Consider the following 17782-nt stretch of genomic DNA (forward strand, 5'->3'; position numbering starts at 1 on the left):
AACCCCGTCTCTACTAAATATACAAAATTAGCTGGGCGTGGTGGTACATGCCTGTAATCCCAGCTACCTGGAGGCTGAGGCAGGAGAACCGCTTGAACCCGGTAGGGGGAGGTTGCAGTAAGCCAGGATCATGCCACAGCACTCTAGCCTGGGCAACAGAGTGAGACTCCATCTCCATTTAAAAAAAAAAAGATTGAAATGGAAAAGTCATGTGACCCAAGATTGGTCAACCAGAGGATTCTAGTCAGAACACAGGGATTAAATCAGGGGTGTCATGCAACATAAGCCTGGCCAATGGGAATGAGTCCTGAGACATGCTGTAATTAAGCAGAAGGAATTGGCCTGAGTTGCTGAGTTGGGAGGGTGAAAGCCTACAGCTGCTGGGAAACTGTGTTTGTTTGCCGCCATGGGAGACAGCTGTCTCAGCTATGCACAGTGACACAGGATCCTGATAATGTTGGAGCCCCTGGATCGAGCCATGCCTGAAGTCAACCCTAATATCATCAATGTTCAGTTCCATGCACTTAAGCCATTACTTTTTTTTGTTTTTGTCATTATTGCTGTTGTCACGTCCACCCAAAAAATACTACGTGAGATGAGAGACTGCTGCACTGAGCAAGTTGATGGGGACGTGAACCAGGATGGTAACCCTGTAGTTGGTGGGAATTGATTGGATTCTGGGTGTATTGGTAAAGCTGGAGCCAATGGGATTGCTGAGGGATTATAGCCACATATGTTTGTACAGTGATTTGATTAATGTCTGGCTCCCTGCTAGGCTGTAAGGTTGGAGCTACGTGGGTCACTGTATCCCTAGGATCTCGACGAAGACCAAGCATGCAAGTGTTCAATGAAGGCCTGTTGTGTGACAGAGCTCTGGGGGTGGAGAGGAAAGCAGACAAAATCCATGATTGCCCCTTTGTGAGCCACAGTTTCCTCATCTGGAATATGAGGATAATAAATAATTACTGTCAGCCGGGCACAGTGGCTCATGGCTGTAATCCCAGCACTTTGGGAGGCCAAGGCAGGTGGATCACGTGAGGTCAAGAGTTCAAGACCGGCCTGGCCAACATGGCAAAACCCTGTCTCTACTAAGAATAAAAAATTAAGGCAGGGTGTGGTGGCTCACTCCTGTAATCCCAGCACTTTGGGAGGCCAAGATGGGAGGATCACCTGAGGTCAGGAGTTCAAGACCAGCCTTGCCAACATGGAGAAACACCATCTCTACTAAAAATACAAAAAATGAGCCAGGCATGGTGGCTCACGCCTGTAATCCCAGCTACTCGGGAGGCTGAGGCAGGAGAATAGAACCTGGGAGGCAGAGGTTGCAGTGAACCGAGATCGTGCCACTGCACTCTGGCTTGGGCAACAAGAGCTAAACTCTGTCTCCAAAAATATAAATAAATAAAAGTTTTAAGCTTATCAGCTCCAAAAGGTGGAGGGGGGATTTCTCTCCTCCTTGGTCACTGCTCAGAACCTCCACTTACAAGCATGCCTGACACAGAGTAAGTGCTCTCTAAGTATTTGCAAGTTGCATTTGGGAGTGCGGGTGGGGTGACACTAAGGTCTTGAGCAGTCAACGCGTATGGCCCCACGTCACCCGGCCAGGTAGCAGCAGTCCAGTGCTCAACTCCAGGGCTGGACAGCTGAGCCCCACCTTCCCCCGGGCCCAGCAGAGGGAGGTCCCTGCTTCTGCACGGAGGCCACCTGTTTCCTCCCCCGCCTGTGATTAATGGCCATGCAGCCCCATCCATCACGCGCCAGCGCCAGGCTCTGCCCTGGAGACCGCGGGGCCCAGCACTCCTTTGTAACCAGGCCTTGAGGCTGGTCTCAGACGGTTGGATCCATAAGACAGATCCCCGCCCCGCCTTGGCCCCAGATGTGCCCTGAGAATCCCAGGGAGAGGAAAGACCGTGAGTTGGACACGTGGGGCCAGGGACGGGGTTGGGGGGGTATGTGTGCGGGGTAGGGGGGCTCAGTGACAGCCACCCAGACAGTGTGATGTGCTTAAACCCCAATTCTCACCAATTAATTACACATTCCCTCCTGCGGCAAGCTGTCTGCCCTTCCTCACCCTCCCGCCACCCGCATTCTGTTCTTGTAATGCTCTTTGCAGTGGGCCCAGCCCAGGCCGCCCGCCTCCCGCCTGATCCTCCCAACACACCACCAGGGAGAACCTTCTACCACCAGGCTGCCTTGTTTCTTCCATGCTCTAAGCCGGGGTGCTCATTCTCGTGTCACCGTGCCCCCCGCGGGACACTGGGCGATGTCTGGGGACATCTGTGCGGGGAACATCTGGGGGTGCCCCTGGCATGGAGTGAGTAGAGGGACACTGCTCAGCACCCTGCAGTGCCCAGGACGCCCCTCGCCCGCCAAGAGAATGAATGATGTGGGCCAGAATGTCCAAAAAGCAGAGTTTTCCTATTTGATTGAGGCAGGGCTAGGACCAGGGTGAGTGTACTTGAGCGTCAGGTCCTTTCTTCTGGTGTCAGACTTAAGAGGGGCCGGGCGCGGTGGCTCACACCTGTAATCCCAGCACTTTGGGAGGCTGAGGAGGGCAGATTGCTTGAGCCCAGAAGTTCAAGACCAGTCTGGGTAACATGGTGAAACCCCATCTCTATGAAAAACAAAAATGAGTCGGGCGTGGTGGTGCACGCCTGTCGTCCCACATACTCGGGAGGCTGCGGTGGGCCGATGGCTTGAGCCTGGGAGGTTGAGGTTTCAGTGAGCCGAAGTCACACCACTGCACTCCAGCGTGGGTGACAGAGTCAGAACCCCATCTCAACAAAAACAACAATAAAAATAAAAAAGCAGTCTGGGCGCGGTGGCTCAAGCCTGTAATCCCAGCACTTTGGGAAGCCAAGACGGGCGGATCACAAGGTCAGGAGATCGAGACCATCCTGGCTAACATGGTGAAACCCCGTCTCTACTAAAAAATACAAAAAACTAGCCAGGCGAGGTGGCGGGCGCCTGTAGTCCCAGCTACTCGGGAGGCTGAGGCAGGAGAATGGCGTGAACCCAGGAGGCGGAGCTTGTAGTGAGCTGAGATCCGGCCACTGCACTCCAGCCTGGGCGACAGAGCGAGACTCTGTCTCAAAATAAATAAATAAATAAATAAATATAAAAATAAATAAAATAAAAAAGCTAAGAGGATGCCAAAACCTAAGTCATCAGGATAAACACTATTTTGATGCAATCTACTTTTATTTTTTGAGATGGAGTCTCACTGTGTCGCTCAGGGTGGAATGCAATGGCACTAACTGAAAAATGTTGCTTTAAAACTTCCCGTGGCTCCCTGGTGCCCTCCAGATAAAATCCCAGCTCCTCAGCCCAGCAGCACGTGCTGCCATCGTGTCTCTGCCAGAAGCCACACTGCAGAGTGCTCAAAGGCCCAAGGTCAAGGTCAAAGGCCTGGGCTTACAGCTTGGTTCTGCCCCCTACCCACGGTGTGATTTTGGCCAAGTCACTTCACCTCTCTGTGACTCACTTTCCCCATCTTTTTTTTTTTCTGTTTTTTTTTTTAATTTTTTTTTTTTTTTTTTTTTTTGAGGCGGAGTCTCGCTCTGTCGCCCGGACTGGAGTGCAGTGGCCAGATCTCTTTTATTTTTGGAGACAGAGTCTCACCCTGTCACCCAGGCTGGAGTGCAGTGGCACGATCTAGGCTCACTGAAACCTCCGCCTTCCGGGTTCAAGCGATTCTTCTGCCTCAGCCTCCCGAGTAGCTGGGATTACAGGCGTGCACCACCATGTCCGGCTAATTTTTGTATTTTTAGTAGAGACGGGGTTTCGCCATGTTGGCCAGGCTAGTCTTAAACTCCTGACCCTCAAGTGATCCGCTTGCCTCGGCCTCCTAAAATGCTGGGATTACAGGCCTGAGCCACCTTGCCGGCCTATTTTCCCCATTCTAAAATGGGTGTGACCACAGTACCTAAGGGTTAAAGTGCTTACAGCAGCCCCTGGTGCACAGCAAACACACGCAGCCTTGTGTTGCTTTGCTTCTTTACAATGTGGGCCAGCATTCTGGGCTTCCTTCTATACAGAAAAAAACCTGTTTTCTAAAAACGATGATTTCACAATGACTCTCTCCTTCACAGGCCTAGGTCCCTCTGGGCGGCCCAGCCCTGACCTCACCACGCTCAAAGTATCTGTGTCCAGCTCTGCTTCCCCCGACAGTGTGGGGGCTTCGAAAATGGGAGTGTTTGGTCACCGGGCGCACTGATACCGGAAGGCGCCTGCCTAAGTAAACACTGGCAGGTGGCCTCCCAGGAGACGGGGTGTCTGGTCCCCACGGCCGTGGGGGTGGGGTGGCAGGGGTGCTAGCAGCAGGACTGGATTCAAGGACATTCTGGGAACGCAGTCTCTCAGGGCCCTGCTTGAAAAAGAAGGGCGTTATGGTTGGTGGAAGGTTTGGCTGTTACCAAGTAGTATTAACCTTTGTTTCTTTTTTTCTTTCTTTCTTTTTTTTGAGACAGAGTTTCGCTCTTGTCGCCCAGGCTGGAGTGCAATGGCATCATCTTGGCTCACCGCAACCTCCACCTCCCGGGTTCAAGCAATTCTCCTGCCTCAGCCTCCCAAGTGGCTGAGATTACAGGTGTGCGCCACCACGCCCGGCTAATTTTGTATTTTTAGTAGAGACGGGGTTTCTCCATTTTGGTCAGGCTGGTCTCAAACTCCTGACCTCAGGTGATCTGCCCATCTCGGCCTCCCAAAGTGTGGGGATTACAGGCGTGAGCCACCGCACCCGGCCACCAAGTAGCAGTAATCTTAAAAATACAAAATCCTAGTTCCTAATCCTAATCTTTTTGTTTTTTGTTTTTTGTTTTTTTTTGAGACAGAGTCTCACTCTTGTCACCCAGGCTGGAGTACAGCGGTGCGATCTTGGCTCACTGCAACCTCCACCTCCCAGCTTCCAGCAATTCTCCTGCCTCAGCCTCCAAGTAGCAGAAGTTAGAGGCGCACGCCAAACACCCTAGTAATTTTTGTATTTGTAGTAGAGACGGGGTTTCACCATGTTGGCCAGGCTGGTCTCGAACTCCTGACCTTGTAATCCACCGGCCTTGGCTTCCCAAAGTGCTGGGATTACAGGCATGAGCCACCGCTCCCGGCCTACAAAAAAATTTAAAATTACCTGGGCATGCTGGTGCACTCCTGTAGTCCCAGCTACTCAGGAGGCTGAGGTGGGAGGATCACTTGAACCCAGGAGTGGGAGGCTGCAGAGAGCTGATTGCACCACTGCACTCCAGCCTATGCAACAGAAGAAGACTGTCTCTAAAAAAATTTTTTAGGCCGGGAGTGGTGGCTCATGCCTGTAGTTCCAGCTACTCAGGAGGCTGAGGCAGGAGAATGGCATGAACCCGGGAGGTGGAGCTTGTAATGAGTCGAGGTGGCGCCACTGGACTCCAGCCTGGGCCACAGAGTGAGACTCTGTCTCAAAAAAAAAAAAAAAATTTAATAAAAATATTAAAACACTGCTTTAAAGATTATTAATCTTGAACACTGAGGGCTCTCACCCTTACTTGCCAAAGTAAGGAGGCTGGGGTTCCGGCTGCATTTTACAGATGGGAACACCCAAGGCCCAAATCAGTTGCATTCATCCAAGGGAGCAAGCTGCTTAGTGGAAGATGATGATGAAGAGACGGTGTCCTCAGCACCTGCCAAAGGAGGACCTTAAAAGTAACAGCCTTATTTCAATGGCCTCTTTGGGGCCTGTTCTCTGAATGGCAGAGAGAGGGATCCTTCCCTAACTGCCACCAGGTCCCATTCCTCCTCTTCCCACGGCTCTCCAGGATTCCCACCTCACTCAGAGCAAAAGTGCAAGTCCAGGGCCAGGTGCGGTGGCTCACACCTGTAATCCCTGCACTCTGGGAGGTAGAGGCGGGAGGATCACCCGACGTCAGGATTTCAAGATCAGCCTGGCCAATATGCTGAAACCCATCTCTACTAAACATACAAAAATTAGCCAGGCATGGTGGTACGCACCTGTAATCCCAGCCACACGAGAGGTTGAGGCAGGAGAATCGCTTGAACCCGGGAGGCGGAGGTTGCAGTGAGCCAAGATCACGTCACTGCACTCCAGCCTGGGCAACAGAGTGAGACTCCATCTCAAAAACAAACAGCTGGGCAAGGTGGCTCACGCCTGTAATCCCAGCACTTTGGGAGGCTGAGGCAGGTGGATCACCTGAGGTCGGGAATTCAAGACCAGCCTGACCGACATGGAGAAATCTCGTCTCTACTAAAAATACAAAATTAGCCGGGCGTGGTAGCACATGCCTGTAATCCCAGCTACTCGGGAGGCTGAGGCAGGAGAATCACTTGAACGCGGGAGGCAGAGGATGCAGTGAGCTGGGATCGCGCCATTGCATTCCAGCCTGGGCAACAAGAGTGAAACTCCATCTCAAAAACAAACAAAAAACAAACCACCAGGTTCCGTCCCTCCTCCTCCCACAGCCTTCCAGGGCTCCCACTTCTCTCAGCCAAAAACCCAAGTCCTCCCCATGGCCCACAAGTCCTTGCTGGACTGGCCTGCTTCACCAGCTACAGAGTTAGCAGGGCCCAGTGCAAAAGAAAACTGAAAGGCCCCTTGTTCAAAAATGATTAGGAATCTCAAAATGCAGCAGTAAATATTAACCCAAGCACAAGCCCTGCTGAGGAGGGGGGGGCCTGGGCAAATGCATGAAGCCCCAGACCCTGCCTCCCTCCGGCCTTCCTGACCTTTGCCCTGGCACCCTGATGCCAGGCACAGTCCTGCCCCAGGGCCTTTGCACCTGCTGGTCCTGCCTCTGACTACCTCTGTACCCCATGCCCCTGTTCTCTCTCCCTCTTTGGGTCGTTTTAGGGGCGGAGGAAGCTCTCTCTGATCCTCCCTGCCACCTGTTTAACTTTGCACCTTCCTACCCTGCCATCCTCCCGGCTGCTTTTTCTGCAGAACTGTCCCCACCATCTGACCTGCCGGGAATTCAGCTTGTTAATTTGTCTCTGTCTGTCTCCAGGCACCACCACCAGAGCAGGGACCCCCAACCCCGCCCCCACCACAGGACCCTGGAGCAGCAGGCCCTGGCACACAGTAGGCGTTCTATAAATGTGTCTCAAGAATGGCTTCCCTGAGAAAGGCGGCATTACCGCTGCCTTTCTGCAGAAAAGGAAACTGAGGCTCAGCGAGAACCACCGCCCAGCCAGAGCCAAGGTCACAGAGCATGTCCGTGGCACGCGTCCAGGTCGTGCCACGGTAGGGCCGGCGGCTTCGACGCAGGCAGCCGGGTCCCTTTTCTCTAACAGATGGGGAAACCGAGGCCCGGCCTGCTGGTGGGTTGGGGGGGTGGCGGGGCCCGCGGCCCGGGGCGGGGGCGGGCCAGGCCCAAGGTCACCGCGGCGGGCGGGCCCCGGGGAGGCGGGCCGGGGTGGGGATCCGCAGGCCTCCCCGGGCGCGCGCCTCCCCCCCCTCGGCGGCGCGCACGGGGCACGGGCGGCGGCGGCAGGTGGAGCCGGAGCCTCCGCAGCAGCCGAGCCGCGGCCACTGCCGGCGTCGCCGCCATTAGACAATAGCGGTGGGGCCGGGGAGCGGGGAGGCGGGCGGTGGGGAGGGGCGGGGAGGGGCGCCGGGCGCGCAGGAAGCGGGGCCCGGGGCGCGCCGGGGCCGGGCGCGCGGGGAGGGGGCGCAGGAAGCGGGCGAGGCCGGGCGCGGGAGGCGGCGGCGGCCCCGGGAGCTGCCGATCGGCGCCGGGACAAAGGCGCGGCCGCCCGGCGCCCCCAGCAGCCCGAGCCGGGGCGCACAGCCGGGGCGCAGCCCGCGCCCCCCGCCGCGACTGACATGATGTTTCCACAAAGCAGGCATTCGGTAAGCGGAGCCCGTCCGGCCGGCGCCCCCACCCCGGATCCCGGCCCTGCGCTCCCCACCCCCGGCTCCCGGCCCCGCGCCCCCCACCCCTAGGCCCGGTGCCTCCGGCCCGGCGCCCCCCCAACTCCCCGGCCCTGTCTTCCCTCTCCAGCTCCGAGCCCGGCGCGACCCCCCTCCTGCCGCCGGCCCCCGGACACCCCCCAGTTCCCGATCCACCCCCCCAGTTCCCGATCCCCCCAGCTTCCGGGCCCCGGGCCCCCCCCCCCGCCCCAGCTCCCGGCTTGGCGCCCCCCCCCGACTCGCCGGGACAGGCAGGGCCTCGGACGGCCTTGGCCTCGGGCCTGGGGCGCTCCGGGAGCCCCGCCAGGCACCTCTAGCGCGGGGATCCTTTGGGGGCCTGTGGTGGGGGGCGATCCGAGGCGCACCCCTCCCGGAAGAGCGCGTCCCCGAGGAAGGGCGCTGGGAATCTGGGGTGGGCCCCCCGGAAGATTTCGGGCGCCGAGAGACCCCTCCCCCAAGGGGGTTTTGCTGGGAGGACTCGCTGCCCCCCAACTTGGGGAGGGGGCTCCCTAGGGTGCGTTTCCACCCCCCTTGGATGTGCACTCCCTCCCGGCGCTTTGGAGGGGCGGTAGAGGGCGCACCCTGCCCCATCTAGGGCAGGCCTTAAAACGCACCCCCACTGCTTGGAGGTGGCGGGGGTCGGGGCGGCTCCGGGCGCACCCACCCCCTCGGCTTTCCCCGGGGGGGGGGGCAGGAAGCGCGGGTGGGGGCCGCGCCAGGGGCCGTAAACACGGGCCCAGGAAGTGGGGCAGGAGGGGGGGCGCCGCAGCTGTGCGGCCGCTCCCTCCCGGCTGGCCCTCGAGGGGGGTCCAGCCCAAGCCAGGGCCTGACCCAGGCCGCCCCTTCCCCACAGGGCTCTTCGCACCTACCCCAGCAACTCAAATTCACCACCTCGGACTCCTGCGACCGCATCAAAGACGAATTTCAGCTACTGCAAGCTCAGTATCACAGGTGAGCTGGGGGGCCGGGGGTCCCTGCGTCCCGAGAAGGTGAGCCCCCCCACCCCATTTCTTCTGTGCAGATGGCAAGGCTGAGGCCTGGAGGGGAGATTGGGAAAATAATGTATGCTAGACTCTGACCTAATACTTGACAAATACGGAATTCATTTCTTTTAAACAGCCGCATTTTGTAGAGGACAAAACCGAGGCACAAAATAAGTTAAATAATTTGCCCAAAGACCCAGCTGTGTGGCTTCAGAGCTCCTCCCTCCTCCCCAATCCCCCAAGTCCCCCCTTGGATAAAAGACAATTGGAGTTAGGGCACGGACTCGCCGTCCCCCCAACCCCCAAAACAGAAACATTTTGCAGCCTGGTCATCTCTCTTTGCCCAGTTTTGGAGAAAGGGTTCCCAGCATCAGTCAGATTCTCCGAGGTGCTTCTTCTTTCATGAATCTCCTGGCGTTTCTGAAGAGCTTGCCATGCTGTGGTATCTAAGGGGAAGGAACTATTTAGCCCTGCCGGGCGCCACGGGTGGCTGACGCCTGTTATCCCAGCACTTTTTGGGAGACTGAGGCAGGTGGATCACTTGAGGTCAGGAGTTCAAGACCAGCCTGGCCAGCATGGCGAAACCCCGTCTCTATTAAAAATACAAAATTAGCCGGGTGTGGTGGCGGGTGCCTGTAATCCCAGCTACTTGGGTGGCTGAGGCAGGAAACTTGCTTGAACTCGGGAAGCGGAGGTTGCAGTGAGCAAAGATCGAACCACCACACTCCAGCCTGGGTAACAGAGAAGAGAGAGGCTCTGTGTCCAAAAAAAAAAAAAAAAAAGAAGAAGAAATTTAAGCCCAGAGAGGTTATTTCCTCGGGGATGTCCATAGTGTTGAGGAAGTGGCAAGGCTGAGGTTTGCACCAGGTCTCTCTCCTGGTTTAAAGATATAGATTTTCACCTGCTCTGCTCTGGAAGGGGCACACCGGGCCTGGGAATCTGGAGGAAGTCAGGCTATGCTCAAACCCCCTTTGGCCTTGGAGCCCTCTCCAGACTGAAGTGTGCCCACCCCAGAAATGTTCCTGGAAGGATCCTGGATTTCCTCCAAGTAGAAAGGGGAATCTCAATTTTGTTGTTGCTATTGCAAATATCGAACCTTTTTGGGTACTCCCTGTGTGCTGAAGACCATATGTGTCTCCTCATACTTCATCTTTCCTGTTGTCCGACTGTCGTACCCATTCTCAAGATGGGCAAACTGAGACACTGACAGTCGAAGGCGCTGGAGTCGGCTTTCCACACAGGCCCCAGAAACTTTTGTTTGGGTCCCTCGATGTGAAGGGTTAGAGACCGTCTGGTGAGCCCTGGGGCTGACCTGATTCCACAGGGAAGGGATCAGATGGCAGTCACAGTGCTTTGTGACCTCTGCTAAGCCGGAAGCCCTCTCTGAGCTTTGGGTCTTCCATCCGCTGGACCTGTGCTTCCTGCTATCCAACGAAGGTCCCTGCTATACAAGGCACACACCGGATGTTCGAGGCGTAACAGCCACTGGGTGGCCGGATCACCCTATTTTTCAAGAAAGGCCAGAAATCCAGGGTTTGGAGTGAAACTGTTTTTGTTGTTGTTGTTGTTTTGTTTTGAGACGGAGTCTTGCTCTGTCACCAGGCTGGAGTGCAGTGGCATGATCTCGGCACACTGCAACTTCCACCTCCTGGGTTCAAGCGAATCTCCTGTTTCAGCCTCCCAAGTAGCTGGGATTACAGGCGTGCACCACCACACCTGGCTAATTTTTGTATTTGCAGTGGAGATGGGCTTTCTTTATGTTGGCCAGGCTGGTCTCGAACTCCTGACCTCAAGTGAACCACCCGCCTCGGCCTCCCAAAGTGCTGGAATTACAGGCGTGAGCCACTGCACCCAGCCCCATTTTTTTTTTTTAATGGTAGCAACAAATGCACATTTTAAAAGAAAACTAGAGAAAAGTTGGTGGCGGCCAAAGCATCCTCAACCCGTCACACTTGTCTCTGGTGGAGCAAAATGCCAGGCTCCTGGGGTATCCTAAGATCCACATGCACTTATGGGATGCTTGCTGTATGCCAGGTACTGTTCTAGAACTTTCCTTGTCTGAATTCATTGACTCTTCTCCACCACACCCTGCGAGGTTAGTGTTACCTCACAGAAGAGGAAGTGAAGCCCAGAGAGGTACTGGAGTTTGCCTAGAGTCACACAGCAGGGAAGACGCAGGGCTGAGCTTTGAACCCAGTCCGAGAGGGGGCAGGGATGGTAGAAACAGGTAAGCCACAGCCAGGTCCGCAGGGCCCCTGTGCTGGATTAGATTTAAATAGGTTAAAGGACACCTCCCCCACCACCATCACCAGTTCTTTTCCTGGACTGGGAGGCCCTCCTCCTCTCTTCCCTCCGGCCACAACGCCCTCATGGGGGCTTTGAGAAACGTCCCACAGCTCCTCCTTCCTGGAAGGGCCTGTAAGAAGCTCTGGTGTCAGCCACCTGGACTGGCCAGGTGGAGTGGGAGAAATGGTGTGTTTTGTCTCAGCTAAAGAAAAAAGACTGTTAGGAAGGACTAAGAGGGAGCTGAGGGGTCTGCCCGGGACGCCCAGGCCCCCCATGAAGCTAGGGTCCCCGTGGGAAGTCCAGCTGGGAGCCGCCTCGCAGCCCCAGACACGCTCAGCCGCTTTGTACTTTCTATTTGGGTCTGGAAAATTTTCCCCTGTGGTTGAGAGCTTGGGCTGTTGCTTGGCTGTGTGACCTTGAGGCAGTTCCTCACCCTCTCTGGGTGTCCACTGTGTCATCTATACAAGGAGCATGACAATGACATTGCGGGCCTCATCGGGATCGTGAGAGGTAAAGGCTCGTGAAACTCTCTGAGCCAGCATTGCTGTGCGTCGTCTCACTTCAGTTGTTCCTGTAATGTTGGATGTGTTCCCCCGACAGATGTGCAAAGGTGGTTTCATCATCCCTTCTTACAGTCAGGAGCCCTGATGCTCTCCTCTCCCCCAGCATCACAGAGAGCTCAACTGTTACCACCTTCACTGCCCCTCAGTTCAATGTCCTCAGCCCTATCAAAGTTTATGGGATTCATTGACCAGGCACGGTGGGTAGCTCACAGCTGCAATCCCAAGAGGTTTGGGAGGTCGAGGCAGGAGGATTGCTTGAGCCCAGGAGTTTTTGAGACCAGCCTGGGCAACAGAGGGAGACCCGCGTCTCAATTTTTAAAAAAAATGTTGTTTGATCCTGTGAGAATTGGCTGATCTTTCCCTTACAGGGGTCTTGGGGCCCTGGAGCCTCAGTTTCCTCCCCTGGATCACGGAGGGTGGGGGGCTCTTATCCAGCTGCCACCAACCACCCCGTCTCCCCCTGTGCCTCCTCAGCCTCAAGCTCGAATGTGACAAGTTGGCCAGTGAGAAGTCAGAGATGCAGCGTCACTATGTGATGGTAAAGTCACTCCGCCCCTAGGTCCAGTGTTGGGGGTGGGGGACAGGGCCCCCCACATCCCATCCACCACGGGCAGCTGCTCCCTAAACCCCGGCCACCTCCCCTGGGAAGCGCGAGGACTCGGGGCCTGTTCTCCATTCAGCCGGCCCCTGCTGGGCTGAGCCTGCCTCGCTAGCCTGGCAGCTGGCCGAGGCAGTGGCCTAGGTGCCAAACCGCCGGGTTGCAGACCGGCCCTGCCAGGTCCCCCGGCTGTCCTTGGCAGCGGAGGAGGGAGGAGGAGGAGGCTCACCGGCTGTGAAAGCCAACAGCCAGGAACTGACGTGGGGGAGCAGCCGGGTCCCTCCCCACCGCCAAGGTCCCAGCGTCCACATGCTTAACCCCTTTGGGCCCGAGCTCAAAGAGGAAGCCTGTGGGAGGGGGTCTGAGCCCTACCCATTTCGGGGGGCTGAGGTGTGACACTGCATTGCTGCTGCCAGAATCACTTGCTCAGTTTAGTAACCACCAGGTGGCAATTTCTGCATCAAAAATCCCCTCCCTTACCCCCGCTTGGCCTGGCCCTCGAGCAGCGATGCTGGGGTCTCAGCCCAGAACCCAAATCTCCCAGACTGTGGGGGAGGCAGAGCCAGACCCTAACCCTCCCAGCCAGAAGGATAGGGCTGGGGTCAAATAAAGGGACCTAGGACCTGCCTGAGGAAGACTGTATGGAGAAGTGGGGCACACAGCTGGGGTCTTGCAGGATGAGTAGGAGTTCACCAGACAGAGACGGAGAAGCTATGTGAAGGCCTGGGAATGAACTTAGTTTTCTCCCCCAGGGGTGACGGGGAGCCATGGGAGGGTTTAGAGCAGGGGAGGGGCAGGGTGAGATCTGGGGCTTGGGGCAGGGGTAGCTGCTGGCCCCAGAGCCAGCAGGCTTTGTTTACCCCTCAGTGTTTATACCCAGGCAGGCAAACTTCCCTGGAGTCTGGGCCCACCCGTAGACAGGACATAGAAAGATGCAAGATTAGGAGCCCTGGAATGCGTGTTTTCGCGGTGCACATGGCGTGGGGGAGGAGCCAGGCCAGGGCTAGGGACCTAAAGTGCCTCCAGTCTCCATCTACAGCCCCAGCGGGCCCCTTGCCCCTCTCCCGGGCTGGCTGGGACGCTGGGTGTGGGCGTCTCTCTCTCCTGCTCTTTCCCTCCCACCTGCCTCTCCTTTCTTTCCTGCCCTCAGCTGTCTCTTGCTGTCTCCCCCCTTTGTCTGTCTCTGCCACTCCCCTATCTCTTTGTCTCCATGCCCCCCCATCCTTCCCCGCCCTCATCTCCCGCTCCCTCTCTCTCTCTCCCATACAGTACTACGAGATGTCCTACGGCTTGAACATCGAGATGCACAAACAGGTACGCCCATCTCCTCCTCCTCCTCCTTCTTCTCCTTCCTCCCTCCTCCCCCTCCGCCCCCCGCCTTCAGCACCCCGTTGGGTACCCCCAGGCAGGTAGCGGCCGGCCTTTGGCTGGGCACTAAGCCAGCCCTGTTATCCTGTTACCTCCTAAGCCCTTCCCAAGCTCCCACAATCCTCCCCACCGCCTCTTTTTCAGGCCTCCCTTGCAGTGTTTTCTCGGGGTGGCGGGAGAGGCGGAGACCTTCCCCACAACCTATGGCCCCCAGCCCTCCCTACATTCCCACGAGCGCTTACTATCTGCCAGGGGCCTGAGTGGCCAAGCCCCGAGGAATGTAGCCGAGGAATGTGCAGTCTAGCCTCATCCTGCACTTACTGCACTCTAAGCTGCAGGCGACAGCCGGTCTCCAGCCCCACCTTTGCCACTGACTGGCTGGCCCAAGGGCTTGCTCATATGACCACCCTGGCCAGACCTAGCCCCTCTTAGAGAGAAGCCGCAAGTGGCAGGGCTGGGCTGGGCCCCGTGTGGGCCTCCTGGGGCTGGCCTGCACCTGCCACCCGTCCAGGACTGACGCTGACTTCATCTGTGTGTTCCAGGCGGAGATTGTCAAAAGGCTGAACGGGATTTGTGCCCAGGTCCTGCCCTACCTCTCCCAAGAGGTAAGAGCCAGGGCCTCAGGGAGCGGGTGCCGGGGGGCCCTCCCCTTGCCCAGCCCCTGTCTGCTACAACCATCTTGTGGGGCATGCTGGGCACCCCAGGGCACATGCCTCCCCTCTCTGAACCTCCCCGGCTCGGGACACCAGAGCCGGCCTGTGCAGAAGAATCCCCGGGCCAGAGACACTCCAGGGGTGCAGGGGTGTGGGGGCCGGGCCTCACCCTACTCTGGAATTCCCAGCTGGAGTGAGTCATGTCATAGGTAGAAATGTCGGATGGGCCAAAACGGTACCAGGAATGTTTTTTTCTCATCTCTCTTCCTCCTTTCACCCTCTTGAGAACATCCTTCAGGCCCTGCGGGCTGCACAGGACCAAGGACTAGAGGGTGTGTTGCGGGGATGGGGTAGCACAGGGCGGTCACACATGGACACAGCCACATAGATAGGTATGGGCACATCAAGATACGGGAGATACACACACAGACGCAGACACACACGGATACACGGCGTGTGCAGACAGCACAGGGTCACACACGCAGGAATGTGCAGCTACACGTGAGCACACGTGATCCTGAGCACACACTACCACATGCACACACACACCCAGAGGAACCTGATGCCCACCTTCTCTTCTCCTTCCTTGGGTTCTGAGGCTCAGGATGCAAGGCTGCCCCTCCCCAGGGCCATGTAAGGCCCATCTCCTGTCCCTGCCAAGTTTACTGTCAAAAATTTGTAATTTCCTCTTTAATCCCTGTATCTCAGGATCCTTTGGGTGCCCTGCTTTGCCCAGGGACAAGTCTAGAAGGACCCAACGAAAGCCCTAGAGAAAAGGACAATTGGAACTCTTCAGAACGGAGGCTTCCTGGTGGCCAAAGCAAAAAGGGAGATTGATAGATTCTAGCATCTGCTGGCAACAGAGTCAAGTGTTTGGGGAGAGCTGGGGGAGGAACTGCCCTGAACCTGGGCCCATTCCCCAGCTGGCTCTGCCAGAATTCACTGGGCCCTCTCCAGCCATGGTAGGAGAAGGGCTGAATTTGGCCAGACTTAGGGCACAGGCTTGGAGCTCCTAGGATCAGGACGTCCCTGTACAGTTGGGCAGGTTGTGTACTGCACAAATATTCACGTCTTTCACGTCTTTGTACATGGCTGCGGACATAGGATAGGTCAGGATCCGGGGTTTCTCCCAGGCTCACTCAAAGGCCGTTGTCTAACTACTTGGCACAAAACCCTTTTAATAGTTTTCTGCACTTTTCCATTTATCTCCATTGGCCAGATGAAGAGACAAGCTTGGTGAAAGGAAGCAGTTGGAGAGAGGGAGGGCGCTTTCTGATGGGGTTGAAAACCACTGGGAGGAGCAGACATGATGGCCCACTTGGTAGTGGGGCTCCTCCTGGCCTCAGGGTAGCCCCCGCCTCTTCTCTCAGTCAGGATCAGGAGGAATCACTGCCTCTCCTCTCTCCTCACCCCCTTCCAGCACCAGCAGCAGGTCTTGGGAGCCATTGAGAGGGCCAAGCAGGTCACCGCTCCTGAGCTGAACTCTATCATCCGAGTACGTATGGGGACCTGGGCGGGTGGGTGGGGGACGGGTGGGCCCCAGGCAGCTAACGTTCCCCTCCCCCGCCCTGCAGCAGCAGCTCCAAGCCCACCAGCTGTCCCAGCTGCAGGCCCTGGCCCTGCCCTTGACCCCACTGCCCGTGGGGCTGCAGCCGCCTTCGCTGCCGGCGGTCAGCGCAGGCACCGGCCTGCTCTCGCTGTCCGCGCTGGGTTCCCAGGCCCACCTCTCCAAGGAAGACAAGAACGGGCACGACGGTGACACCCACCAGGAGGATGACGGCGAGAAGTCGGATTAGCAGGGGGCCAGGACGGGGAGGGTGGGAGGGGGGGACAGAGGGGAGACAGAGGCACGGAGAGAAAGGAATGTTTAGCACAAGACACAGCGGAGCTCGGGATTGGCTAAACTCCCACAGTATTTATGGCGGCTGCCTGCGGAGGCCCCAGTCCGACTTGCAGGCCACCTCTAGCTTTCTTCCTACCCCAGTCCCGGCCTCCCTCCTCCTCCCCTGCAGCCTGGATAGGTGGATGCCTGCCCTGACACGTGAGGCAAGCTAAGGCCTGGAGGGTCAGATGGGAGACCAGGTCCCAAGGGAGCAAGACCTCGAGCAGCCCAGAACCCCTGGCCCTTCCCCCGTTTTGAACACGTGTAACTGACAGTCTGCCCGGGCCCCTCGGGGCACACGCCACTGCTCTCTCACCCTGGTACTGCATGCACGCAATGCTAGCTGCCCCCTTCCCATCCTGGGCACCCCGAGTCTCCCCAGACCCCGGGTCCCAGGTATGCTCCCACCTCCACCTCCTGCCCCGCTCACCACCTCTGCTAGTTCCAGACGCCTCCACGCCCACCTGGTCCTCTCCCATTGCCCACAAAAGGGGGCACGAGGGACGAGCTTAGCCGAGCTGGGAGGAGCAGGGTGAGGGTGGGCGACCCAGGATTCCCCCTCCCCTTCCCAAATAAAGATGAGGGTACTAAAGTTGTCTTGGTTTTTATTTTATTATTATTTTTTTCTTTTTCCAGTATACTAGCTTGTCTTTTAAGAAAGGGGATATTAAAAAAAAAAAGACAAAAATGTTTTTTAAAAAAAAGCAACACCCACACCTATGTCTGTATATAGTCAGCTTATCTTGTGTTCAGTCGTTTGATCTCTACAGAGAGAAGTGGAAAATGCTGTATCAAGGGTGGGCTTAGCTGTGCCTTTCAAATAAAGATGTGAGAAGGTTCAGTGCTGTGTCCCTGCCTCTGCGTCGTGGCTGCTCCCGGGGGAGGACGGGGTTCCTTCCAATGTGAGACACCCTCCTAGAACATCAAGAGTTCCCAGCAGGTGCGGTGGCTCACGCCTGTCATTCCAACACTTTGGGAGGCCGAGGCAGGCGGATCACTTGAGGCCAGGAGTTCGAGACCAGCCTGGCCAACATGGTGAAACCTCATCTCTACTAAAAATACAAAAAGTAGTCAGGTGTGATGGCAGCCCTGTAGTCCCAGCTACTCAGGAGGCTCAGGCAGGAGAATCGCTTGAACCCACTGAGGCGGAGGCTGTAGTGAGCTGAGATTGCACCACTGCACTCCACCCTGGGTGACAGTGAGACTCTGTCTCCAAAAAAAAAAAAAAAACCTGAACAAGAGTGTTCAGAGCTGCTGTAATTTGTCATGATTGCCCCCAATCAAATAGATAGGTTGTGACATGGTCACACAGTGGAATACTACACAGCTGTGAAAAAAGACAGGCTGCTTCTGGTGGCTCACCTGTAATCCCAGCGCTTTGGGAGGCCAAGGTGAGAGAATCACTTGAGGCTGGGAGTTCAAGACCAGTCTGAGCAACACAGTGAGACCCTATCTCTGCAAAAATACAAGAATTAGCTGGGCATAGTGGTGTGCACCTGTGGTCCCAGCTCCTTGGGAGGCTGAGTGGGGAGGATTGCTTGAGCCCTGGAGGTCAAGG

The 17782-nt window shown here is 56.8% G+C and overlaps 1 protein-coding gene across 3 annotated transcripts; it reads left to right on the forward strand.

Annotated features, from left to right (window-relative positions):
* The first annotated feature begins 7445 nt into the window (after nucleotides 1-7445).
* Nucleotides 7446-17065, forward strand: TLE5 (TLE family member 5, transcriptional modulator). 3 transcript variants are annotated; one of them, XM_033199975.1, is made up of 7 exons: nucleotides 7446-7831; nucleotides 8745-8842; nucleotides 12198-12261; nucleotides 13591-13635; nucleotides 14232-14294; nucleotides 15763-15837; nucleotides 15920-17065. In XM_033199975.1, exons 1-7 carry the CDS (start codon nucleotides 7805-7807, stop codon nucleotides 16136-16138), a joined length of 591 nt encoding a protein of 196 aa, XP_033055866.1. In that variant the 5' UTR covers nucleotides 7446-7804; the 3' UTR covers nucleotides 16139-17065. The 3 variants fall into 3 exon arrangements, with proteins under 3 accessions (XP_033055866.1, XP_033055865.1, XP_033055867.1); XM_033199974.1 differs by having other exon boundaries at nucleotides 7450-7831; nucleotides 15917-17065; XM_033199976.1 differs by lacking the exon at nucleotides 7446-7831 and adding an exon at nucleotides 8148-8405 and having other exon boundaries at nucleotides 15917-17065.
* The last annotated feature ends 717 nt before the right edge of the window (nucleotides 17066-17782 follow it).

This window comes from Trachypithecus francoisi, unplaced genomic scaffold (genome assembly GCF_009764315.1).
Source record: "Trachypithecus francoisi isolate TF-2019V2 unplaced genomic scaffold, Tfra_2.0 Lachesis_group5, whole genome shotgun sequence".
In the NCBI taxonomy this organism is placed as follows: Eukaryota; Metazoa; Chordata; class Mammalia; order Primates; family Cercopithecidae; genus Trachypithecus; species Trachypithecus francoisi.